The 26,814-nt window shown below is 39.7% G+C and overlaps 1 protein-coding gene across 7 annotated transcripts in view; it reads right to left on the minus strand.

Moving 5' to 3' along the window:
* Zbtb20 (zinc finger and BTB domain containing 20) overlaps positions 1–26,814 on the minus strand; it is a 780,801-nt gene that overhangs the window by 35,119 nt on the left and 718,868 nt on the right. For all 7 annotated transcript variants that reach the window (XM_077795340.1, XM_077795341.1, XM_077795342.1 and 4 more), the window contains 3 exons: positions 18,152–18,252; positions 9,860–10,023; positions 9,303–9,490 (listed from right to left, as the gene is read on the minus strand). In XM_077795340.1, coding sequence (XP_077651466.1) covers positions 9,303–9,490; positions 9,860–9,870 — 199 coding nt within the window. In that variant the 5' untranslated portion in view covers positions 9,871–10,023; positions 18,152–18,252. The remainder of the gene's footprint in view (positions 1–9,302; positions 9,491–9,859; positions 10,024–18,151; positions 18,253–26,814) is intronic.

Here is a 26,814-nt window from a genome sequence, read left to right on the forward strand (position 1 = left end):
TTTTTATTTCTCAGTTTCTAGATGGGCTTAACACTTCTGTATTATAAAAACATTCAAGATATTACTTTTGTATTACTCATTACTGTTTCTTTTGAAACCATTAAACTTCTTTTAAAAAGTAGTTTTCGATTATTGCTTTCAGAGCCATCCCGTTTGAGCTCCTCTGGATGGTATATATTTGAATGAATGTATGTGACACATCTGTTTCTGCTTTTATGACAACCACCAGGAAACTACCTATCCCAAAACCTAGGTGAACTTTCCCAGTCCTCTCCTCCTTGTGTCTGCAGCACCTGACACTGCAGGTCCTTTCTCTGTCTGATGGCTTCTCAGCACTATCTTGGTTTCTCTTATCTCTTAGATCTTCTTTTCTTTTTTTCCTTTGATGGTTCTTTCTTCTCTTATCAATCAATGTAAACATTCCTCAGGGTTCTATTTTATGTTTCTTTGTTAAAAACAGCAACAAAAACCCCACAAAGTTTTCTTTGAAGTTTATTCCCATGTTTATGGCATAAAGTATGGCCTCTTGGCCAAAGTGCTTTTTGGCCAAAAATTTCCAATGCTTCTGTTGTCCTAAGTACCCTACTGATAACTTAATGTTAGTTGTCTCTATTGGAAATGCCTGTAGGATATTATCCTCAGCACAGTATAAAATGGGACACTTTTCCTCTGAATTCTTACTTTTTATCTTCCCTTTTTTTGTACCTCGGAGGAGTTATCTTTGATAATTTTCCTTCTCTTACCCAGGAGTCAGCTCCTGGAACTGTCAATCTTCACCCCCAAAGTCTGTTGAAACTGCCCCCACTTTCCTTCCTCCTGTCACCAGCCCCCTTCAGATTACCAATAGTGTGAAGGAATGACACTTCCTGAACTGTCTCCTTCCTCCATGCCCTCTCCCATCCATGCACACTCTACAGATTTGCTGCTAAATTAGATCTTCCCCACACAAAGTTTGATCATGGCAGGTCCTACTTAAAGCCCGTCTACATCTCTGAGGCAAAGTGAAATTCTGTCTTTCAGAAGAGCTTAAATTGAACTTTCTTGATAAACTTAACCAGATGCTGCTGTTCACTGGGTTATAAGTATTTTAAAAGCTTTCTAAATTCCAAAATAATGGTGACTTGAGCACATGTACTGAGTTGTGGGATTCTTGGTGTTAGGGACTGTTTGTTTCTACCTTGGTGCACCCATGAACTCAGTGTTGTGTGAGGTACGTGGATGTACTCTACACATTTGCCAATTGTGAATTGAGTGAACTGAGACTCTGGTGGGTCCTGGTGTGTGGAAATCCTTAACCACCCTGAGGGGCAGCTTTTTGTGAATGTGTCTACTCTTCTCTATTAGACTCTTAAATCTCTGAGCATAGGGCTCCAGTTTATAAAACTGCTTCCTATAATACCTATCCTGTGGTCCTCCATTTTCAAAGCATCCAGTAAATTGATATATGAATAGTCTTGACTCCTTTCTGTTCAGAAACAGACTCAGAAAAGGCTCCATGTACAGTGGGAGCAAGAACAGGATTCTCTTTTTGACTCTGTCAATCACTGTGTTGGAAACCCTTTGGTATGGTATTTGCTCTCTTTGGACCTCAGTTTCCTCGTTTGTACAATAATAGGTTAAGAATAAGTAACAGTGCTGATAAAAAGTTCCAACTGGCACATGAAGGGGGACTGGCAGAAGAAAACAAAAAAGGAGCTGATTCTACTGATGAATGATAAGGAGTTTGACCACGGCACCCAGTGTGAGGTGACTGTGGAATGACAAAATTTCTTTAAAACCAAAAGTCTTTAAAGAATCCCTATGCATGCTCTCAGTTGATCCTCAATGATTCACCTTCAAGGGCTATAATGCATGTGTGCTTTCTAATTTTTTTTTTTTTTTAAGTTAAGATGTGAGAAGCCATGACAGATACGGAGAATCACTAATTTCATACAATGAAATTTGCCATGAGCAGAGGAAGCACATGTAAAACTGTTACTAGCTGCTACAGATAAAAATTAAGGATATACTCCAGCAAGGATGAGATAACAAGATGAAGAACAGGACCCTGGTCATCAGCAGTCTGGACTTGGATGATCATAAGCATACCCATGCAATGTTTGGGAGGACAATATCGCATGGTGTGACTTGAGGCAATGAGGAATGAGAGCAGATTTACCAAGGAACCTGGGAGGATTCTATAGAACAACAGATTTCTGGGGCCTATGGAGCACAAGACTCAGTAACAGAGATCCAGCAATGACATGTATGGGTGATTCTGTGGCCCCAGAAATACACCTTTCTTAATAAGAAAAGTTATTTTGAGATGCTTTGAAACATCTTCAGGTCACTTAGAATACTATCTTACGTCTACTGACTATGTGGAAGGAAGGGCACTTTGTCTATTAGAAAATAAATAGGGATCTTGTTTGATTATTTGAGAAGCAAATTCTCTAAAAGGACACGCAATTCATCCCAGCTTAATTACAAGAACAGGCAATGTTACCCAAATACAAACTTAAAGCCTAAGAAGCTCTCAGCATCATAATGAAGTTCCTGGTTTCTGAAAACACAGAGTTCTTTGTGGCCTCTGTGGGTTGCTTCTGTTCCTTCTCCTTAGAATGCCATTCCTTCCCTTGTCTACTTCATATGCATCCACTTCTTCTGATTGGTTTTAACATCATCTTTCCTGTGGAGCCCTTCCTGCTGCTACAGGCTTCTTCCTGGGGAGCCATATAGCATTTTGTACAGAGGCAAACATTTCCATACTACATTTGTGTTTACCCGTTTACCAGTTAAGTGGAGTGTTTATGTAAAGTATTTGGGAACACAAGGTTCCTAAAGTGAGAGACTGGTTCATAGCTTTCTCACTAATCCTAGCTGAGGATTTGGGCCAGAAGCAGGGGTTCTATAGCATTTAATCAATGACTAAATTAATGACTAAATAAATGAATGTAGAAATGGATGAGGTAAGAGTGAATACCAGAACTTAGTGTATTCTGTGGCCATGGAAGACACTCAATTAAATTAGCACTTCAGGGAAAGGGCAAATTCTATTAAAAGGGACCAATGTTATAAGATTAAGACATGAGACTTCAAAAATTTTGTTTTTAAAAAATAAATGTGGTCACAAATACACTACGTGGAAACTAGGAAATTAGAGCAAATAAAAAAATCAGCTGGGCTTCTAATGTATAAGTGCTGCACTAAGAACTCAGATCTGTAAATAAGAGGGTATAAAAGGTAATAAATATAATTCTAAAGAGATTATATATCAATTAACTCAGAGGCAGAAATCTAACTTTTTAGGAAGAGAAATAATATAAAATCCACATTTAACAGATAATAAGTTTTTCTGGTTGATTGAAATGGCAGAAAACCAGTTGAAACTGTTAGCAATAGAAAAATAGATACATAATTCCATATAAAACTTAGAATAAAAAGGAATGCAAGACACGTAGGAGGCAAGGAGAGCACCTAGTTATATGAAAGATGCTCTATTTACTGCTTAACTCACATGGAGTTTATTAGAAAATTAATTTCCAAGCCATAGGATCTTAACCGTCTGTGATTATTATTCCATCCCATTTGGACTATATTTCTCCTGCAAATTAGTGTGACCCCAAAATGTTTTCAGGATTGTCCAACTTGTCCTAAATTCCATAAATAAACTCTTTCAGAGGATGCTGTTTTTTGCCATGTCTCTATTACGGTTCTACACAGATGGACCATTTTTGTCCTTCCAAAGTCTAAGAATAACTCTTTCAGTTATCAAGACATACCAAAATCCAGTTCAGCTGCTCCTGTGGGATTCCAGTTAGTTTAGACACATCTGCTGAAATACATGCATTTGAATCCAAATGAAGCTTTTGTTTGATTATACATTTTGAACATTTATGGAGGTTTTTTGGGGCCAAAATGTTTTTCATTTTTTGGCACACCAAACAGAGATCTTCAGTTATAAACACTGCCTTCTGAGCACCTCCAACAGAAATTCAATCTTTTCATGTGAACAGGTGCCTCAGGAAGTTTTTGGAAGGTTTTACACTGAATCAGCTTTCCGATTGGAAACTTTCTGAACGCACAGTCAAATTTGCCAAAGAGACCTTCAAACTTGCTTGAGCAGTTTTCACTCAGACAGACATACATTCACACATAGAGACAGCCCAAGGAAAAGCAAATCAGAGCTCTGTAAAACTGAAGTATCTTTCTTAAAGGTTAAATACCATATGTAGCCCAACTGAACAAAAAGGAATGCATGACAGAGGAGAGAATGAACAAGTAGCAAGAGGATCTTCATGAGCATGTAAAAGCCATATCAGAGTTTAAGCTACACATTCCTTTGGTAAAATTTTTATCTCACTCAGTTTCTGAGTAGGTACTCAAGCATTTGCATTTTAAAACACTATCTCAGAGTACCTCTACTAATTCCTTTCAATTGCAAACCCATTGAAGCAGTTTTGAGACACTTCCTTCTCTAACACAAATGGGTCAACCAGATTCAAATGTAAAGGAAGAAAAAACACTATTCTCAAGTCAGGGATTCTGTGCCAAAGTCCACATCTTACAAGTTTTCCTTTCCAGTTTGAATATAAACTGGAAAGTTGTTACAGAGTAAAATAACTTTTTAAGCAGTAAGCCTAAAAAAGTTATTAAGGAGTAAAACTGCTCCTCCACTGGGCATGCCTGGAATTCATGGGGAAATCTGCTTTCAAGTTGTTCTTATGGCCCTGGACCAGATGCTCTAAGGTGGCCAGAAACCTTTGTCTACACCCACTTAGCAGATTTCTGGCTCTTTATCAGGGACTAAGAGGTTTATTTGCAGAAATGAATCATTTCCTTCAAAATATCCCTTACCCTATTTACATGCTTGCATATTCCTTCCATTTTGTTTTCCCCCTACAGCTTTACTAAGGGAATTAATTATCTAGAAGAACAGGAACATACAGTAAGTACATCTGAGATACAGGATGAGACACAGTATGTCATCTATTAGGCCTGGCTAAGACCAGCAGCTGATGCTAAATGGGAAGGAACATGCACCAAATGTTTTTTAATCACAAAGTTAGTAATTAATTGCTCTTTAAAATACATTTTATGCTTCTTTCTGTCTGTGTACATGAAATGCACATTTATTACATGCCAAAAATTACAACATTATGGTTTAAATGTGACTGGCACGGAAGTCCGGAAATCAGAGTTAATGTTCCCACAGCAACTTTAATTCTGTCCGTGTGCACATGTAGAACTATAATAGTCTTCCGTTTCAGGATAATACATATAGATGGTTTGGGGAGAGACGCTAAAGACCCATATCTTCAACTGTAGTTACAGGAAAGAAACAAAGGATAAAAGCCCTGCTCCTTTCCACATACGTGGATAAAAACAATGTCCCCACGCCCCATGTTGTGTAATCAGGGAATGAAAGACTCTGCTGTGATGCCGGCACTCAAGGGGACAGTTTCTGTTGCTGTGGGAACCTGAACTTCGAATTTCCTGACTTGGGGGTAATTAAAATGTCAGCCTTAATGTGGCATTAATGGAGTTTGCCATAAAAATCCTCTTTGTTTTGTTCTCTAAAAAAATGGCTTAAAAGTTCAAAATGAGCCAAGTGTACTAAAATTTTTAATCACAGGGAGTTGGACGGGTGAAGTGAAGGGCTGGGAGGGGGAAGGACAAGGAAGGTAGATGGGAAGAGATAGAAAAGGAAGAATCCACAGTCTCCTCGACAGCCTTCAGCCCCGCAGAACCACACTACCTACAGAGCTAAAGTTAAACCCACCCACATAACAGTTTGGTAATGTGTAAAGGTTAAATTAAAAATAAATAAAAACTGTTAATGCGTAAGTGCATCTTGGCAAAGACACAAAAAATGAGACAGTCTGATGAGTCCAGCGCAAAACACAGGAGGGGAAGTAACTACAGATAGCAGCTTCCACAAAAGAAAGACATCAGACTAGGTGGATCTACCACCAGAAGTAGGGAGGACCTCCAGGAGAGCAGAATCAACTTCTCCCTTCAATGGGAGCCTTATTTGTGGGAAAACAAAATGGAAGAAATATGCAAGTGAAAGTTCTGGTTGCGTCTATCACATGAATATGTCTGTGATGTGCTACAGCTTGGTTGTTGTCAAGAAAGGTTTTTTCATATGGAGAGCTTCGTCTGCTCTACTGACTTGGTTTAGTCCTGTTTAAGCATTTATAGGGAGAGTTTGGCTTAGCTCCTACTCAGCCTGTCAAACACCTAGGATTTGTGTGCCCTTTGCATTCCCAGACTCATCTTAATGCCTTCCATTATCATCATCTGAATCTGTTTACCATTAGGTTTAAGAAATGGCATAGAGGTGACAAGCCAGGAGGTAATGGGGGAATATTGCTGAGAGGAGATTGTGTTAGTGGGTGCACTGCAAAGCAGCACACATTTCTGGAGCAATATGAACTGCATCAGCTCACACAGAGAGCCTATCTCTACCATATTCATGCTTGTTTTGAATATTGTGGGGGGAAGTTTTGCTGAATGTGAAGTGGCTCCGCAGGTTAAAGAGCCAACTGAAAATTTAGGGTGTCAGACTTAGCATCTTTGCTCTAAAACATGGCCTCTGTCCTTCATATGCAAAAACACTGTGGCTTACCCACCCTTACTAGCAGAGTAGACTTTTCTTTTGTGGGATGTTTCTAATCCATCCTGTTTTATAATCCAATCATCAATACAAGTAGTTGCACATATTCAAGATGCCTGTTTAGAGCTATGAATGCTATCTTTGGGCTTTGATCAGAGAATACTGGCTGCTTACAATGAGAGCAAACACATAAACACCCCTCAGTACTCAAAATGGGTTAACTGCAGGCAAGTCATTCATTTATCTGGGTGTCATTTTTCTCTGTTTTCTCATCTGTAAGTTGGGAAGAATCCTATTGAATGATAGGAAACAGGCATTAGGGTGAGACAAATAAAAAGGTGCTATAAAAATTCAGGCACTTGTGAAAGCTTGGAATACCACACACTAGTGGAATGTTTCTGAAGTTAAAGAGACTAACAAGTCAAGGGCACTATTTTTAAATGCCCCAAATCTGTTGATTCTAAATAGGAACTGAATATTTTACCTTAAAGAAATTAGGCTTTTAAATTAATCTATGGTAAGAATGACATTTGAATGTAAAAAAACAAAAAAATCCTCTTGAATGCAAGAAGAGCATCCAAAAATTTTAACAGCTTAAAATAAACCTCTTTCCTGTCTTCTCTCAAGCAATCTCCAAATGGACAGATTTCTGTGAATCTTTCCTAAAAACAATTTTCTTCTAAGTGTAGGCTCAAATCAGGACAAACTACAATCCAAATATATTTGGAGAAAAGTATAATCAATTTAAACAACAGGTTGGAGCCGAGAAGACTTACACATCTTAATGGCAAAATCAGAATGACTTTCTAAACAGCTGGAGATTAGGATTCTCCTCCCAATTCATTCTCCTTCCAAAGGCATTCAGACACCCTTCTGAGCTCAGATCTGCTGGCTTCCTCAGGGTCATTGAGGAGCTGCATTGTGACCCTATACTCCCACTGATCCTTAAGTCCTTAAGTGCCATGCCAGTGCTGAGGCCTGACGGGAGGATGCTTGTGGTAAAGGACAATAAATGAAGCTCAATGCTTTTTCTATTCAACAAACCATTCCTTTTTCTCTAACAGAAGATTTCTGGGCTAAGGCCATTCAATGTAATCTTCCCCATAAGGTGTGGCAGAAAGCCAAGCAATGAAGGTCTGCATGCAAAAGCTCTAGGCCCTTCACCACAGGAACAGGCCACCTTCCTGGTAGGCAGGGACAGTGTGCACATGTCTGTGGGCATAGTGCCATGCCATTTTCCAGTTCTTCCTGTAATTACTATTAGACAGGAGACTACCAGGCAAGAAAGTCCGAGTCCAAACTCCTATTATGATAGTTCACAGAACACAGTCCCTGCTTCTGACCCCTTATATTTCTCTACAGAAACTGAAACTTTGTACAAATCACAATGGGACTACAGAGTTGGGATCTTGTTATTTCTCTTTTCATTTTCTAATGACAGCTGAAGGCAGTCACAGCCCCACTATATGTAGAACAAGCTCTCTGCACTGGAGCACCTGCCCCCCACCCCAAGGTCTTATCCCTTTATTTAGAGACAATTAGGATGAAGCAAGCAGGGAATGGAATCTCCAAGACCCACCCTCCTCTTACCTTCTTTGCAGAATTTTACATTGGTTCTATCAGAAAAATAACAATAGACGGTATAGAATCTCATTCCCCAATTAATAACATTTGTCTGTGAGAGCAGGATAAATAGAGTCCCTTTCTTGAAATAAAACTTTCTTGGTTTTATCTTATTTATTCTGTAAAAGAACATGCCAGCTCTTTGCCTGTAGCCATCCTTTCTGGAAATCAGTTCAGAAGAGTTGCTGGGTATCTTAAAACCAAAAGGAATAATTCTTGGACCCCAAATTTACTACAATCCTTTCCATTGTCAACACACATTTCTCTGGTATCAGGTTACGTTTTAGAAAGAAAGAAAGAAAGAAAAAAAAAAAAAAACTCCTAAATGTGATTTATCAACTTTCTTAAAATAGACTTTGAAGAAGTGACTTCCAGATTAGTGAGAAGACAGCAAAAATAAACAGCAAAGAGTGGTTTCAATAGTGACGATCTCATTAAGCTGCCCATTTCCAAATTTAGCCCTTAGGCAGTTTTTTTTAATTAAAAAATATTTTTAACCTGAATTCTTATTGGCTATGTGAAGTCTGGGTGGCTTTTGAATTCTTGGAAGCCATTCTCTTTTCTTCTGTAAATTTATGCTATCCTTTAACCACTTCAAAATAAATTAAAAACTGGAAAGACAGAAATTCAGCCAAGCTACAAGAGACTCCAATACTAATGTGAATCTGACTTGTGTTATGTAATTTCAACATGCATGTTTTCTTGGGTCTAACTGGCCTTCTGAGGTCCATGTTTTGTTGTTCCATTTAGTAATGGTGGAAGAGCCATTATTCTGATCAAGAATAATTAGAAAGCAGCAATGCAATTCTTTTTTCTGAGTTACTGTTAGGAAGAAGAATGTGGCTCATGTAATTAATCAGTCTTTTGAGACCACATGGCTGGTTACCTGGCTTCAAAATATATTCTAGCTTTGAAAATAGAGAGATGTTGGCTGAATCAAAATGGTGGCGCAGCACTTTTGGCTACTTCAGAAGACCAAATGCAAACAGCTTGCTCCAAATGCAAAACAGCCAAACCCAGGGGAGAAAGCACTACTCCAAGCACCGCGGAGACACCATCACCGCCTCACTGGTGTACTCACAATCAGATGACCCGGTGTGAGCGTGAGAGTGTGTCAGTGAATGTGTTGAGTGGATGAGGGTTGGGTCTGGAGACAAAACAGCTTCAAAGTTCAGGCAGGGAAGGCCCGGCTTGGCGCTGGATCCACCCGGCTGAGTAATCTCATTCTCCTCAGATGCCTTCTGGTTTTCAGCTGTCTTGGGTTTCTTCCTGAAAATAAACAAAGGGCCCTTTGAAGGAACTGACTGCATATTTGGGAAAAGGCATTTTTAGAATCTGTTAAAGATAACTTGATTTTTTTTTTCTGAAGGGGGATGGGAGGGAGTCCAGTATGTCCCTTGTTTTAAAACAAGCTGATTCTTGTTTCTTTCCCTCCAGTAATGGCCTAACTGGGAACACATGAAAGCATATGGGCCAAGCAAACAGCACCACATTTGGACTCTGTTGGCTGTATAAAAAGACCCTGTCCCAGAACTTTAGACAGCTTGAGCTACGTATGGCTGACATTATCCAAGAAAGCATCCTTTCCCCCCCTTAAGAGTTTTAACATGGTCTGGAAAAATACTAGTGGAGGTTTACCGTTCTAGCATTTGTCAGGAAGCTTAGACACAGGACCCGTGGAGTAATGGGAGGAGCACTGGACTGGGAGTCAGGAGACTTGAGCTATGGTACTAGCTGTGCCTCTAACTTGCTGTGTGGCCTTGGGCACCTCACTTCACCTCTCTGGGCTTCAGTTTCCTCATCTGTAAAATAAAGGGCTTGGATTAGAAGGCCTTAAAGGTCCCTTCCAGCTTGAAATTTCTATTCAGGAACCCATTATGGAACATTTGACTTTCTTAATGTTTAATTAGAATTCATTTTAAGTCAATATATAATTTCAAGTCACAATCTGAACTCAGCAGTCTGTACAGATGAGAGGGGTGGTGATGAAGATTGTTGTTAAAATAGGAAGTGAAAAGTGACCAGAAGAGCTTAGGTTCCAGTAGGCAGAGAGGGAAGGTGTCACATAGAAACTCTTGGCCCTGATTTTTTACTCATCCTATGCTTCAGATTCTCAATGTTTTTTTTTTTATTTAATGTATGCTCCTGGAGTTCAGGAGTTTAACTGTGTGTTTGCTGTGGGACGAAGAGATAGGTGAAGGGAATCAAAAGAGACCATAACTAATTGTTGTTTGGGGTCAGGAGTAGAAAGTCAAATAACTCTTCTATCACTTAGCTCAGGACTCCTCTCCCCAGGACAATACAATTGATGTTAAATTAATAAATTAGTTTGTAATGCATGTACACTAGACTGAGATTACTAGTCCCTGACAGGTCCCCAGTTTCTTAGATTTTGTGTCTTTTCCTGTCATTGTGTGGACAGTAACCAGATAAAGGTTATTTTTGTTTTTCTTTTTGCAGTGTTGGGGGCTGAACCAGAGCCTTCCACATGTGAGTCAAATGCTCTACTATTGAGCTATATACCCCAAGCTCTAGAAGGCCTTTTCTTTTCTTTCTTTCTTTTTTAAAAAGAAGATTATATGTGGTACGTAATTTGTTGTAAGTAGATTTGTTTCCATGCTTCTCTTGTTTCTGTGGGCATGGCTTTGGACTTGGTATACAGACTATTTCATATTGAAATTTGTTGTACTGGGTAGTTAAATCTGCCCTCGCAGAATATGGTGTTATGATTAGTATGCTGTGTTTTTAGTCCAACAGGTTGTGAAATCAAATCTGTTTCTTCAGAGGGCAGAAGGCAGAAATAGCATGGTGAAGATTAGAATAGAGGGGGAAGCTTTTTTAGTATGGAGAAAGTCAATATAAGACAAACTGTAAAATTACAAATCTCACCCATTGTTTGCTGAGCGGGTACTATGGGACTAACCCCCAAATCTTGTGTGTACCCAAGGAACTGGCAGTCTGGTTTTCAGTGGAAGAAAGTGTCCAAGATCAAAGTTTACAAAGTCCAATTCCTCTTCTCCATGAAAACGAATGCTTCCTCTAGCATTATTATCTCTTTGCCTCACTGTGGTCTGTTTGTCAGGTTGGAAAACTCAGGCTCATTATACACCTTTATCTGCCTTAAAGCCATCATCACCACTGAATTCTGACAATCGGCTTCCTTCATAGTTTTCACATCTGTGATTCTTTTTCAATTCCATTGCAACTGCCTTATCACTTTTTTGTTGTTTTTGTGTTTTGGTATCAGGGATAGAACCCAAGGGCGCCTTACCACTGAGCCACATTCTCGGCCTTGTTTTTATTTTTTATTTTGAGATGGAATCTTAGTAAGTTGCTTAGGGCCTCAATAATATTGCTGAGACTAGCCTTGAACTTGCAATCCTCCTGTCTCAGCCTCCAGAATTACTGTGACTACAGTTGTGCACCCCCATGCCCAGCTTGTCTTACCACTTTTTAAAATCTGTGTGATTGTTTACCAGCTGGCTTCCTGTCCTCTGATTCCTCTGGTCCTGTTCTTTGCATTCACTAAAGCTGAGATGACTGTGTTAGCTGGACACTTGAGGTCAGTTCCTTAGCTGCTCCTGCTTATCTCACACAACCTGTATGTTGGCCACACTGGACTTTCCAAAGTCCTAACCATTCCCAGAAAGTCATGGAATCTGTATTCTTGGTTTTACATCCTTACTCAAGTAATTTTTATTGCTCTGATTACTCCTTCTTCATCTCTGCCTATTGAAATCAAACTTATTCTTTACACTTATGTTTTCCATCTTGATATTGTCTTGATTCCCCTTCACGGGACAGGAACTTCTCTCCATTTCTTTCTCTAAAATCTTCAGTTTTTACTAATCTTATTTTACTCACCCAATTTTATTTCAAGAATGACTATTTATGTGCTTATTCCTTCTATGAGACAGTAACTTCTCTGAGGGTAAGGAAATATTTGTTATTTTTATAGTCCCTGTGTTCATCTACTTTTCGCTTCTTCTTTCCCTCACATATTCATTTTACAAATATTTACTATGTGCCTATGATGTGCCAGCACGGGTTAGGGAAGTGAGCCTGGCTCCTGTCCTCCCAGAGTTTACTGTCTAGTCTATTCTGTTAAGCAGAGTAGCTTGTATAAAGCTGTCACTCAAGAATTGTTTGTTGATGGAAAGAAATGGAGCTGAAATCAAAGTGTATTTGAGAACAGTCACAGTCTGAATCACAATTAAGTTTCTACCTCTTTATGCAGCAGTGAAATCTACCTTGATGGGCTGCTTTTCCTTTGAATCCATGAAGGGCATTTAATAAGAAGGGGACCATTTTGCTTAGTAGAACAAGGCTGGTCCTCATGTTTCTTTTAAATATAGCGAAGAAACACCAATGACAAATATCACCTAGCAGAAAAAGTTTATCTCTGATGCTTACTGACAAGGCATTCACTAGTTTAATATGAGTGGTTCAGAAAATTAAGGACACCCTCTTTCAAACATGAGTACACGCCCAAACCACCAACATTATCCTTTATTTTTTGCATTGTAGAAACTGTATTGTTCTTCATGTCAAAATCCTTTGCATCCTGTCCTAGATTTGATTCTGCTTCCTACCTGACATCCTGCACCACACCCTGTTTGTTATCTCAGGGGTCACCTCTGGAGACCATTCTTGGCACAAAGACATTGGAGCCACCTCTAGAAACAGTAATTGCTGAAAAAAAAATTTTTGGCTCACTCCCTCATTTGCCTAATGTCACATGTCTTATCCTTTTACACCAGCCTGCTTTCCAACTGCACAAACAACAGTCCTTAACTTCCCATCTCATTCTCTCTAAAGAGTTCATTTGGATTCCTTTTTTTGGAGTTGAGAAACAGTAAAATGCAGCACCAGTTTATGTCTGACACACAGATGATGTTATTTGGCCCATTTTTTTTTTTTTTTGCAGTTCATAGTTTTTTTTTAAGGAGGAAAGAGCAAGTTTTGTTGTAATTAATTGAAAATACCTTGTTTGGTTTTGGTAAAAGAATTCTATAAACATGGCCCATCTGAGGCCAGACTCCACAAGCCTCTGCTGCTGTGCACTATTCCCTAGAGCCTGCAGAGGGCAGCAGCGCACTGGCCCACTCCAGGCAGCACTTGAGAGGGGCGAACTCCCTACCAGAACCTTCCTCCTGGTCACCATGCCAAAGGTTGGTTTGCCAAGCTCTGGCCTCTCAGGCTCTTTCTTTCTTTTCAGTTTTCATTCTCTATTTCTCTCTCTCTCTCTCTCTCTCTTTCTCTCTCTCCCTTTCTCTTTTAAAATTATACACTCTGATGAAGTCGCCCTTCAACCGGAAAATGAAAGCTCCAATGAAAAAGTTAGAGAAGCCAACAACAACAAAGAAAGAAACCAGGGAAAAGGGGAAAGGGGACTGGCGAGGGGGAAGGACTTAAGGAGAAGAAAAGGGCAGATGTTTCGTAAATATATGCAAAGCAAAACTGGGTGTACCCTGAACACTTCCACAGAGGAACAGACCAATCATTGTGCACTTCCTCCCGCCACACTGATGGAGCTCTGCATTCAAAAAAGAAAAAAAAAGTGTGGCCACAGGCACCGCCTTTCAACGGTCAGTTTTGACATTCTGACTGAACATCTCCCAATTGTCCACAGAGAACAAAAACATTTTCATCTCCCCACTGCGAACATTTCTGTTATTAAAAAAAAAAAGGGGGGGGGGGGCTTGCTTCAAGAACTGGGAAGGCACTTTAAGGTGACTGGAGGCTGAGTTAGCCAGAAGAACCTTCTGTTTTTTAACTCTCCTTGTGCTGGCCCCAGCAACAAGTTTTGGGCTGAAACATAGCAGTGAGTAAGGCTGTGGAGGATGTTGGCTCTTTCCTAACGAGACATATTGTATGTGGAAAGAAATATGCATTAAAACATATGGATGAGATGGTAGGTATTAAGCATGTTATATGCATGGAAATTAACCAGATCGGTGGCATTTGATGTATATATTTCACACTCCTTTGCACATATTGCACACATACAGTGATGGCAATGCTTTCTGCAACATATGGAAAAATAAATATTTTATCTGTGTGAGCTCTTATCAGTCTCCAGGGTCTGTTGAAAGGAGAGTGCTCTCTTCTATCTCCCTCTCCCAATTTTCTCCCTTCACTGACTGGGCTCCCACCCTCTCCTGCACATTAACATGCTTTCCACTTATCAGCCCGGTTGGATAGGAAAGAATTAGTCAGAACCTCCTTTTGATAAATAATTACTCAGTCATTGGATCAGGATAATTTTGAACAGTGACGCCTCCCCCACCCTTTTGGAGTGGGAACCATTTTCCTACACTACTCCGTGGTAGTATGAGAAAAGGCTTAGTTGAGCATCTGGACATGGAGAAAGGGGAGGTGGTAACAAAGCATCCCAGTCAGAGAAGGGGGGGGCATTACAGAACTGAGCTCTACTACTTAATGGCTGTGTGTCTTAGGCAGTTTGTTCTGTATCTCTGAGCCCCATTTTCCTCATCTGTGAAATGGGAACAATAATATTTACTTCCTTCTGTCATGAAGAATAAATGAGATCAGCTCTGTAAAGTGATCAGCATAGTGTAGACACTGAGGAAGTACTCAATAATGGTAGCTTCTTTCAGAGTACTACTTTTCTGTTTTCAGCATATTAGCTATATAATAGGACATTTTCTTTATCTTAGTAATCTTTTTAATATTTAGAATTGGGGTGGAGACGAGTGGGTTGTTATTGTAGCAAAGGCAGGAAGAATTCGAGGATAAGTGATCTCATCTTCCACACTTTGATCTCTCTGCAGCTCCCTCCCGATGCCCTGCTGTTCACATGTTTGTCATTGCTGTGGCTGTCCCAAGAGCTCCTTGAAGTTGAGGGTCAAGCAAGCTATACTTGGCCTACAGAAGCTCATCAAGCCTGAACACTGCAATCCATTCATCGAAACCAACCTGCGGCCTCTTGTCTCTCGTGTTTTCTTACAATTTATCCTTTCACTCCTTGGCCCAGTGTTCTCATATCAGTTTAAAATGTTTTCATGATCAAAGCATTTTTTTTTCTTTTAGTCTTGGCAAGGCTGGTTTATAGTGTTTTTCAGTGTATTCTCCCTCACGGTATCAGTTAGAATTAGATGGCACATGCAAAAATTTTAACCAAAGAGAATTTAACAAAAGGACTTATACAGTGGTGGAGATGAGGTCAAGGGACCTTCAAGTACCACGGACTGGCAACCATGAAGAGTTGTGAATTTAAATAATTTTAATTCTAGGAGTGAGGGAAAAGATGGGGTTTTCTACGACTAATCAGAATTGAAGTTGGGAAGGAGGGTGGAATCAATAAACACTTGACCTTTCTCCTTCCATGCTCACATCTTTTGCTGCTGTCTCTTTTTGTGCCAAATTCAAAGTGAAGTCAAAAGACCAGAGAGGCTGGCTGAGTTGGTCCAGAGAGGTTTCCTGGGCCATGTGTCAGGGAGAGAATCATTCTGGGGTTGGGGTGGGTGGGGTGGGGGAGTGGGCAAAAAACTCATTAACGTACTTATTCTTTCTCTTTTCCATTTCTTTCACTCTTTACTCTCAACTTTCTGGAAGGAAAGAGCAAAATAAAAATAAAATTAGTTATCTCTTAGCTTCCATGAGTAATATTGTCTATTTGCCATTTATAAATCAAGAAAATTGAATGTAAGCTTATGAGAATGGGAATTTTTATTTTGCTTGCTACCATATTCCTCATCCCAGAACAGTGCCTAGCACATAGTAAATGCTCAGTAAGTTTTAGTCATTGAGTGACTATACTCTCCTCTGCTGTGCCTGACACTATATAATTATCTCATTTAATAATCACATCAGTCTGGGTAAGTAGGTAGAACCCCTGAGCAGGCAGTGAGATAAAATCAAACACTTGCTCTTACCCCTACCCCCAGGCCTTGAAACAGGCCTGGAACATTGTCAACCCACAGGAAGGGACACACTCTTGCAAACAGTTCACATTTTTATACTTTCCCCACCTTATTGATTTGCCTTGTATAGCAAGTCCCTATACATTTCATTAAGGTTTCTCTCTTATGTGTAAGGAAGCTTGGTTTCTGAATAACAGAGACAATCTGTCCATTTTCTATACCCACGAGAAGCCAAGGCAGGCACTGGAATTGCACAGGTGAAATACTTCCTAGGCAGAAGCTGATGCTCACTTGAGGGCTTCCCTGAAGATTTCAAGATCTGATTCCTATGTCAGGATCTTGGTTGCTCTGCAGCACCAGAAGGAAGGAGTGTTAAGGACTCTTGCCTCCCAAAGGACACAAAAGGACTGAAACCAGTTTGCTCCCTGGTATGGCTGTGCTAATGTACCAGTATTGTTACTGTGGAACAAAGAAAAGCACAAGAAACTATTCAGATGTGAAAATTTCTAAGGTACTTCTCACACTTGAACTTCAGGATGAATGATGGTACCATACAAATAAATTTCTTGTGATGTATGGACTAAATAAACTAGATTTTTTTTTTTTTTGTACTGGGGATTGAGCTCAGGGGCAGTCAACCACTGAGCCACATCCCCAGCCCTATTTTGTATTTTATTTAGACACAGGTTCTCACTGAATTGCTTAGTGCCTTGCTAAATTGCTGAGGCCTGCTTTGAACTCATGATCCTCCTGCTTCAGCTTCCGGAGCCATTGGGATTACAGGCATGCACCACCATGCCCAGGTGGAGAAACTAGTTTTGATCTTCTCTCATGTCTTTAGTTCCCAGTCCTTTGGATCCTGTTTATATCGCAGAATATCCTGACAGTTACATTCCATCATGGCCTGGCAGGCCTGTCTATCACCTATACATCAGTTATCATCAATTACCCCCAGGAGACTGGAAGCATTAGGGATACAAAGCAACACAAAATTAAAAAACAAAAACAAACAAACAAACAAACTTTGGCTTCATCCCTTTGGGTTCCATTTATGCCAGAATAGCTAAAAACATAAAAGATATGAATGTGAAAATCCTACCTGAAGCCTAAGAGGGATGTTAGTCTCCCAGGTTTAGCGTTTTCCAGTAACAGAGAAGTCTGTAAAACACCATCCCATTACCTGCCTCACATCATATAGGAAAATTTGTAAATACAACAACTAGAACAAGTTTTCATTTTTAAATGTATAATTAAGTTGTTTTGCATGCATAACTAAATTCACATTTCTGGCTTAATTCTTAGTGGAAAAAAACACATATTTACCTGTTAGTTTTAGCAATGATTAATTGGCTATCAATCTTTGTCATTATTTTCCTATAAGTATTATATCTCCTACCTCAACTTATGTCTGTACCTTTCCTTTCAAGGACTATATTTCTCCTACATAAATACAAGACATGGAAGGATCAAAACCAACTACACAGAGCCATGCACCCAGAAGGCTTGGAGATGTAGTAGAAGGAACCCAGAGCCCCCAGGGGAGGGCCTTAGCTCCCTATACTATCAGAGAGGCAACAGCATGAGATGCAGCTCAGACAACAGGTAGACATGGCAAGCAAAGCTGGCTCACAGATTTGGCCAGGGTGACATGAAATGACAAGCTTCCATGAGATTCAAGATTGGCACAGAAGGGTGATGAGAAGCAACAGTTTGGGAGGAACTTCCACCACTTTGGAAAACAGTGACCAAGGTGACCAAGCAGAACAGCATCAGTCCTTGCAAGATGTGCTCAGATCTGGCTCTACACAGCCACCAGGCAAGGAGGGAAGGACGCTGCCCAGAGCATGCACTACAGGCTGGAAGCTGAGAACCACTGCAGGCACCTCAGGACTAAGGCTGATTGCTTTGTGACATCCAAGAGATGAAGCCATCTATAATTTCACCTGCTTTTACAAGTATGAGTGTGTGTATGTGTGTGTGAGCATGTGTTTAAATTAAGCAAAGTAAACTAAGGAGGCTTTTATTGGAGGCATAATATACTCACAGTAGTTTCCAAATCAATGGTGTCACTCTTCAGGTAAATCACTCCAAGGCTTGGGCCTAGTGCTGATGTTCATTGGGGCAGGGAACAGAGAGCGGCTGCATCTAGCACAAACAACAAACAAACAAACAAGTTTGTTAAATGAACATGATGGTGATGTGGTCATTTACTTTGATGGAGTCAGAACTGTGGGACAGGGCTGAGAGGCTAGTTCTGCATCTCTGCACCAGACAGTGCCAGGTCTGGGGATGGAGAACAGAGATGATGTCATATGGGACTCCGTATTCAGTGTTCTTTCCTGACTGCCCAAGCACTCTGAGACACCACAGCACCTGTCTGTGGCTCTGACCTGGAGTGGATGAAGTGGGGACAGTCTGCAACCTGGCCACAGTTTATTCTCCTAATGCTGTCCCTGATTTACAATGGTTATTTGTTCATTTTTAATTGAAAAAAATTATACATATTTATGGCATATAGCTTAATCTTTTGATATATGTTTACATATGTCTACAAGCCAGTTAACATACACATTACCTCACATATATAACGTTTTTATCTTGAGACTACTTAAAATCTACTCTTCCAGCAATTTTGAAGTATACCGCATTTCATTATTAATTATAGTCCACATGCTAAACAATAGATCTCTGAACTTATTCCTCCTGAAATTTTGTTGCCTTTTACCAATATCTCCCCAGCCTCTGTTAACCACCATTTTACTCTCTGCTTCAGTGAGTTCAATTGTTTTGGAGTGAATCATGTGGTCATGTGGTATCTGCCTTTTTTTTTCTTGGTTTATTTCACTTAACATGATGTTCCTTAGGTTCATCCAAGCTGTGGTGAAAAACAGCATTTCCTCCTTTTTAAAATTAAGCTAAATAGTATTCCACTGTGTATGTACATCACATGCCTAGTATTTTTTACTCCCTCCCTCTCCATTGCTTAGTTATTATTCTACGCTCTGACCTGGTCATGTTCTGAGTTCTTGCCTTCCCTTTGTTCTCCCTTGCAAAGTTTTCATTTCCTTTCCTATCTTCTGGTTCTAAGGAGTTCAGCCTGAGAGGCTACAAAGTGACTATTGTCTGCCTCAGGTCCCTGATCTCACTGGTCTTTTCGTAGGCCTGTCATTTTGGCCACATTGGGCTTCAGTGACCTTTGTGTTCCTGAAACTCTCTTCCTTATACAATGGGTGGGACATCTTATTATTTTGATTTTCCTCCTACAATTCAGGTTGTTCTGCCTCCAACACTGATTTGTTTTCCTTCTCCCATTCCCTTAATATCAACATTCCTTAAGATTCTTCACTCGGGCTTTGTTTGGTCCTGTCCTCCAGGATCTCAACAAGTGCTTCTCCATAGAGAGTGTCCACATTGCTATTTCTAGTTCTTGCTTGTCTGAAGAGTTTCAGACCCACATTTTACATAAGAGCTGGTTACTGGTACATTCATTTTTCTGTTCATTCTGTGTTCATATAGCGTATATTAGACACCTGCAAAAGCTGAATAACTTCTATAATTTTGAGAAGCTTACATCACCATCAAATATTATATAGGTTCTTCCAATACAAGTCAAAAAAGATTAAGACAGAATTCATTGCCTTTCTCTCAAAATTTGTTCTTTTGCTAGTCTTCTCATTTCGTGTCATTGGTCCCATTTTATCCATTTTTTTGGGACTACAATGGAGGCATCATTTTTAATTCCTCCTCCTCCTTCTCTCTCTCTCTCTCTCAATACACACACACACACACACACACACACACACACACAATCAGTTGCCAAATCCTGTGACATTTTATTCTAGTCATTTCTTCAATACTTGTTTTCTATACCTAATACATGTGAATCCCTTTGCCACCCACTACCATGACTTCAGTGAATTGCTCTTAACTGCCTTCATTTTTCCAATTTCTCTTTACCTTTATCCCATCTTCACACCAGCATTACATTAATTTTCTAAAGTACCAGTCTAAACACATTCTTCCTTTGCTCAAAATCCTCTTTGCCTGGCATTCAAGGCTGCTGTATTGTGTTCCCAACCTAATTTTCCATTCTTATCTCTGCAGTCCAGTGATGGCCCACTCTTTTCCACCATGTTTGTGGCAACTTCTTTCATTTTCCAATGTCTATGAACATCTTCTTTATGGGCCATTTAAATGCCAATGCCTTTAGGAAGCACTTCTCAAAGGGAAGTGCCCTTTTGAACACTTACGTGTACCACTCCCTTTGCACATTCTATAAACTCTAATAATTATTTGTGTAATTTGAGTTCCCTTGAAAGCAGAGATAGTTTTTACTGTTTTCTGTTGGGGCTCAGTAAACTATACCCCAAAGTGAAGGCCTCCAAAGCAGCCTATGAAGCACGGTTTTCCTTTGAACCCCTCCTTTCTACCTGTCTCCTGCTCCTCTTTCTCCCCTGAGGCAAGCCACAAGAACTAGAATTTCTCTTCTATGAGGTAGATCATGGAAACCAGAATCCCTTTTCCAAAAAGCAAGCTATAAAGCCTAAAATTATTACTCTAAACTCCCCTGCCTTTGTGTGTTGGAGCTGGCCATAGAGAAATTTTCTGACCTACCTTGTCTGATAGTAGATCATAAACCCCGAACTCAAGAGGGGTCCTGTCCATGCAGAGGAAGGACTGCTGCAAAGAAAGGCCAACAAGAATCTGAACAGACAGGCCTTGCGGGGTTTCTGCTCTCAATCTACTACCATTAGGTCATACCCCTTTGTCCAATCATATTCCTACATAGCTGTCTGTGCTTCCTTGAACCTAAGCATGAAAATGGACACCTTACCATGAGTCTTCACATCTTTAATCTGAAGGCTCCATATCATGTTAAGACTATGATCAAATAAATTTCTTATGCTTTTTTCTTCTTAACCTGTCTTTTGCTATAGAGGTGTTGGCTATGTTGCTTTATGATGGTTGGGATAGGAATCACTTTTCCCTGCTTCTATCATAGTACTCTGTAGTGTGCACGCGTTTGTGTCTAGCTGATGTCTGCTGAACTGAATTAGAAAGCAATAAAGAATCTTGCTTAGAGTCATGGAACCTAAGGATAAAATGGAGACACCTTAAAGCTCACCTACAACACCATCTTAATTTTGCAGATGAAGAGATTAAGGAAACAGGCTTGCTTAAGGCCATATTCTTACTAGTGGCTGAGCAAGGAAAACTAAAAGAAAAGACAACATGCCCTAACTATCTATCAGTGTTTACTTGGCACCAACAGGTGGAGCAGACCATCAATAATGACAGGACCAGAGAGAGTGAGAGGCTTGGGTAAGTAACCTGCAACAATATATTAGCTACCCAGAAATAATTTTTTTTCATTTATTTGCTTTGATAAACTGAATAGACATTTTTTTAAAGACAGAGAGAAGAGAAGAGAGATTTTTTAATATTTATTTTTCAGTTTTCGGTGGATACAACATCTTTATTTTATTTTTATGTGGTGCTGAGGCTCAAACCCAGTGCCCCGCGCATGCCAGGTGAGCGAGTTACCGCTTGAGCCACATCCCCAGCCCAATAGACATCTTTTTATAGTTAAATAATGTCTTAAAAATGAGGGTGGGTTTAAAAAAACAAGGAAGCAAACTTTTCTAACATTACCAGCAGAAATAATTATGACAATATTGTAAATATCACTGGAGTGATAAACTCAGGCTGAACATCAGAATGAAATTTCTCATGCTTTGGAAAAGCTGTGGATTCAACTGCAGCTCTCAGACAGAACAGGCTGCAATAATTCTATGGATAAAGTTGTTAGTTACTTAAAGGCATAGAGGACTGGCAATCTTGCTATTTGTCACATTAATTAACACTTCGTTTCCCACCTAATTCTGCTCAATAGTCATGCTTTAGGTTTATTTGGAGTTTTGCTTTTTATTTCCTTATTATACTAATTTCTGTAGAAATGTGCAGATGACTGCCCCAAGTCTATTCTCATTCTCTTGTCTTATTCTCCTCTTGCGATGGAAGAAACATTAATTGTTTAACCTCCTTTCTATCCTTATCTTCAAACAGAATAATTTTCTCTTACCTAAAGATGAAAAGCCCAACAGAACATGCCGTGGGATAACAGTGTTCACCTGAGTGAGGAAAACTGACTCTTCCAGGGATCTCAGTCATTTTTACTTCCCAGAAAAGCTCCCCTTCCCCCTTAAATGCTAGCCTACAGTACAGACTTCATCTGCCTCTCCCAGGTGAGCGCTTGACTTGCTGTGCTCCTGGGGAAAACCCTGGTGGTATTAATCAAACTCTTTTTGGCTGGTGTGGTGGAGCCATGCTATGCATTGAGACATCCATTAAAGAGCAGCACCCCAGCAGCCACATAAACAGCAAACTGGGCTTCAGAGCTCATCATTGTTCTTTCTAACCCATCATGTAGCTGGAGATTATCAACATTTCGTCAGACAGCACTTCCTTCTCTTCCCCCCATCCACCCCATAAGTCCACTAAAATGATAAAGGGAATCACGGATCAATATGTCTAATACAGTATAATGAAATGTTTTCTGGCAACATACTAATCCTGTATGTAATTAGGCAAGCGGACATTTTAAATATACCTAACATTTTATTTAACTTGTGCATTTTATAATTAGAGCCACACTCTTTCTGTCCTTTTAATCAAACACTTCTTTCTCGCCCCCCAGCCTGCTGCTATGATCTTACTTCCATTTTTGGCTAATTGTCACCTATCCTCACTTCTTATTTCTCCTCTTGCCTTAGTACCCACCTGAGGGTCTGTTAATCAGCGCTACTGTATTACTGCATGGTGTGGCATGTTTTATTGCTTAAAGGGTGGTTAGACTCTACAAAAGACCCAGTGGAAATGACTTCATGGGGTTTCATATTTATTTCCTTTTAATGACTTTCATATCCAATGTAGTCAGTTTTTAAGTCAAAAGATAATTTTGAGGGGCTGCTGGTGCCACAAATCCTCCCTGGAATCTGGAAATCCAGCTGTCCTCTCTGCCTCTTACATCATCACTGTAATAAAGAATCTGCTCTTGGAACCCAGCTGGCAAGTTGCTCGATGGTGTCAGAGACAGAACAGACAGAGGGTCACTTCTCTTCAGCCTGTTTCATTGTTGATGTCTCTGTAGATCTGTCCCGGAAGCCCTTAGAGAGCAGAGCTGTTATGTAACACACCACCACATATCACTGTAAGGAACTTTCTGCAGAGGTCTATTTCAGCATGGCCTTTCCCATTCCTTAGAAATTACACCAAATCATTCTACAATTAGAGGTTGCTTTCATGATTAAAGCCACACACACACACACACACACACACACACACACACAAATAAAATAACAGTGACAATAATAGCTAACACTTATTTTTGCCTGAATTTTATCAGGGACTGCACTAGGTATTTTTACATATAAATATATTCTCATTTAATCCTCATAGCCATGCATATGTGTTAATATTATACCTTTGTATAGATAAAGAAGAGACTCTGAGCTCATATGCCTTAAGATTAGTAAGCAAGAGGATGGTGAGGCCAGATTCTAAACCCAGATCTTTCTGACTCTAAACCTATGCTCTTTTTACTATATAGTAATAGTTCCAACATGGCGTGGGCACATTGCTAGTTCCCACTGTGATCTCAGCAAAAGGAAGATGCTTAGTTAATTCTATGATAGTTCAGAGCCACCGGGAGGATTTGGAAGCATACAGTTCAGGTGAAGGAACAGTTTCAGAAACTATCAATAAGTATATTTCCTTCCTACTTCCTTTCTAAATGAAGACAAGAATGTCTTCTATCAATCTTAAACTCTAATAAGCAAATGAATCACTCAGGATTTCTGATTCAGCATGTCTGGGGTGGAGTCTGCAATTCTGCATTTATAACAGGCTCTCAGGTAATGCTAATGCTAGTGGTCTGGGTACCACAGGTCTTAGGTCTGACACTCTCCTTCCTGTTGGGGGTTGTTTTTGAAGGAGTTGAAGCCAAATAACTTGGATAAAAGCTGACTGACATGACTGGCTCCTGATTCTGGGCCAGTTTGTCAGGTCATGAGACATTAAACAGAATTCAAGGAGTTTCTGGTTTTGAGCACATTATGGGGGGAAAAAAGTGTCTAGGTCCCCTTGGGTTCCCACCAATCTTTAGAAATTCAAAATGAAAATATCTCTAACATGCAAAGTTCCTATTTTTTACATTATTGTTATTTTTAACAATAATTATCTGGTAATAATTCAAATAACACCTTTCCTCTGAGAAATTCAATGAGCTTTTCTAACCTTAATTGTCTAACAGCAATTCCCAGGTGTAGATAAAGCTGTCTCAAAGATCACAGTAAATTTAAAATTGTTCCACTTCCCTCATTTCTTTGCCCCAAATGTAGTGGCGAATTAGTGGTGAGGGGTTACTAATTGGCAAAGACCCTCCATCTCATAATTGGAGGCACAGGAGATTTCATAAAACAAGGGTAAATGCAAGAAACATTAGCAGAGAGGTAGTTGTGGGGAATGCAATGTTGAGGGGGGAGGAGGAAGAGTTAAAGGGAGTAAGACTAAGAAACGGGAAAATTACAGAACTAGTTAGATGACCTTAGACAAGTCATTTAACCTTGTTTGGCTCAGCTTTTCCATCTGTAAAAAAGAGGAGGTAGTTTTTATAATTTTTAAGGTCCTTTAAAATTCTAATAGTCCCCAGAGAAGAAAATTGTGGGCATTAAGTAGCTCATCAACCTGTTAAACCATTAAACCTGTTAAAGAAATCTATTTGACTTTTCACTTTTTAACTAATTACCTGAAGCGAATTCCCAAGTCTCAATCACTAATCCCACCTCTGGTGAAACTGGTGAAAAACTATTTAATGAATAAGGCAGCAAATGCATCATAACCAGACAAACTAATCAGGAACCTGATCTTCAGCTCTCTGATGCTGTAAGAACTGTTTCACTTTAAAAATTTTAGTTCCTTAATTAACCACTGGTTAATACCCGTGTCCAGAAGAAATACCTCTGCTGGCTTGAAGACCCCTGGGATGGCCCTGCCAACAGAAAGTGAAATCATCGTCCTACTGTTTGTCACAATAAATCTATGTTAATTTTCTCCATAGAGACCTCTTGATTCCTTTTTGACAATTCACAAACTCTGTTAATAAGAGTTGCACATCCCAAGAGCCTTAGCGTTTCAGGTACAGTTGATTCTTGCTTAAAATAAAAGATCTTGGGGACCAGGTGATAAACAATGCCATGATGATTTCTTGGTTTTAATGAACACCTGGGGATGGGACATGTCCAAGTCATTTTACACTGAAATCATCCCCTCCAGAAAGTCTGTCGGAGTTCCTGATTATAAGGTCACTTTATACTTTGTAATAAGGATTCCAACATGAGTATGATTTATGGCCCAGTATATTTTCTGGTATTATCAAAATTTTCTGTTCCTTGCTCTTTGCATTGGGTATGTGTCCTGGACTAAACATTACAGTTTGTGGCTAAATGGAACAACAGGTGCTGAGAAACATTGCAGTGGCGTTGCCCCTAAAACTAACTCAAAGTGAACTTTACTTCCCTTTTCCTGATCGTATTGGCTCACAGACATTTGGGCTGCCATTAGCTGAATGTTTGCTATGTGACAGACATTGTGCTTTTTCATCCATTACTTAACTTTATTTTTTACAATTACACTTTGAAGGTAGAAATTACACTTCCATTTTATAGATGAGAAAACTGAAACTGCTTAGGAAACTGATATAGATCATGAAGCCAGAGGGTAGCAAAGGAGGGATGAGGGCTGGGTTTTAATCACCATGCTCTAGCGCTTGACATGTACCTATCCTGAAATCACTAAGCCATTGACCTGCCTTCATTCTGTTCCTCTTCATTTGAGCTACTCACCATAGGCTTGTACCAAATTCTCCATCGAGACTATCTAATGCCTTCTTGAGCTTTTTTGTAATTTCTCAAAATCTTTAAGTTGGGTGCATGGCACATAACTGCAATCTCAGTGGTTTTGGGAGGCTGAGGCAGGAGGATCGAAAGTTCTAAGCTAGTCTCAGCAACTTGGTAAGACCCTGTCTCAAAAATAAAAAATAAAAATGGGATTGGAGATGTGGCTCAGTGGTTAAGCCTCCCTGGGCTCAATCTTCAGTACAAAAAATAAAAAGCAAAGACAAAAAACCCTTCAACACTTGACCTATGTTTTCCTATTTACATTAATAATTTAATCCAAAGCCTCATTACTATTTCTTTCAAACAGATCTTTAGCACTCTTTTTCTTTAGCTTCTACTTAGTCCTCATCCTCATTCTAAATTACTCTTCTCAGGCCTCACATTTGACCCCAAGTGTTTCATCCCCAGTTTGTAATTTACCTTCCCCAATGCCTAAGAAGCCTACTCATTTTTACTCTTTTTTTTTTTTTTTTACCCTGGTTGGCTTTCCCAGATATCTTGGTCCAGTCTGTCCTCAATAGCCCTTCAGATTTCATTTCTCCTCTTTCTATGTGCAGGGGTTTCTCTTAATTTCTTCAACTGTGAGTCTATACTACCATTCTCCATTTACTTCTCTGCTCAGTACAAAACCCTACATGCATGCTATCTTGACCCTCACTTTTGCCCGTTATTTCCAAGTGCAAGCCTGAGGTAGTTTTTCTTAGTATGTTCTACTTTTATCAAGTCCCATTTTCTATTTTCTTTTTTAGTT

The sequence above is a fragment of the Urocitellus parryii genome, chromosome 2 (assembly GCF_045843805.1).
Source record: "Urocitellus parryii isolate mUroPar1 chromosome 2, mUroPar1.hap1, whole genome shotgun sequence".
Taxonomy (NCBI): domain Eukaryota; kingdom Metazoa; phylum Chordata; class Mammalia; order Rodentia; family Sciuridae; genus Urocitellus; species Urocitellus parryii.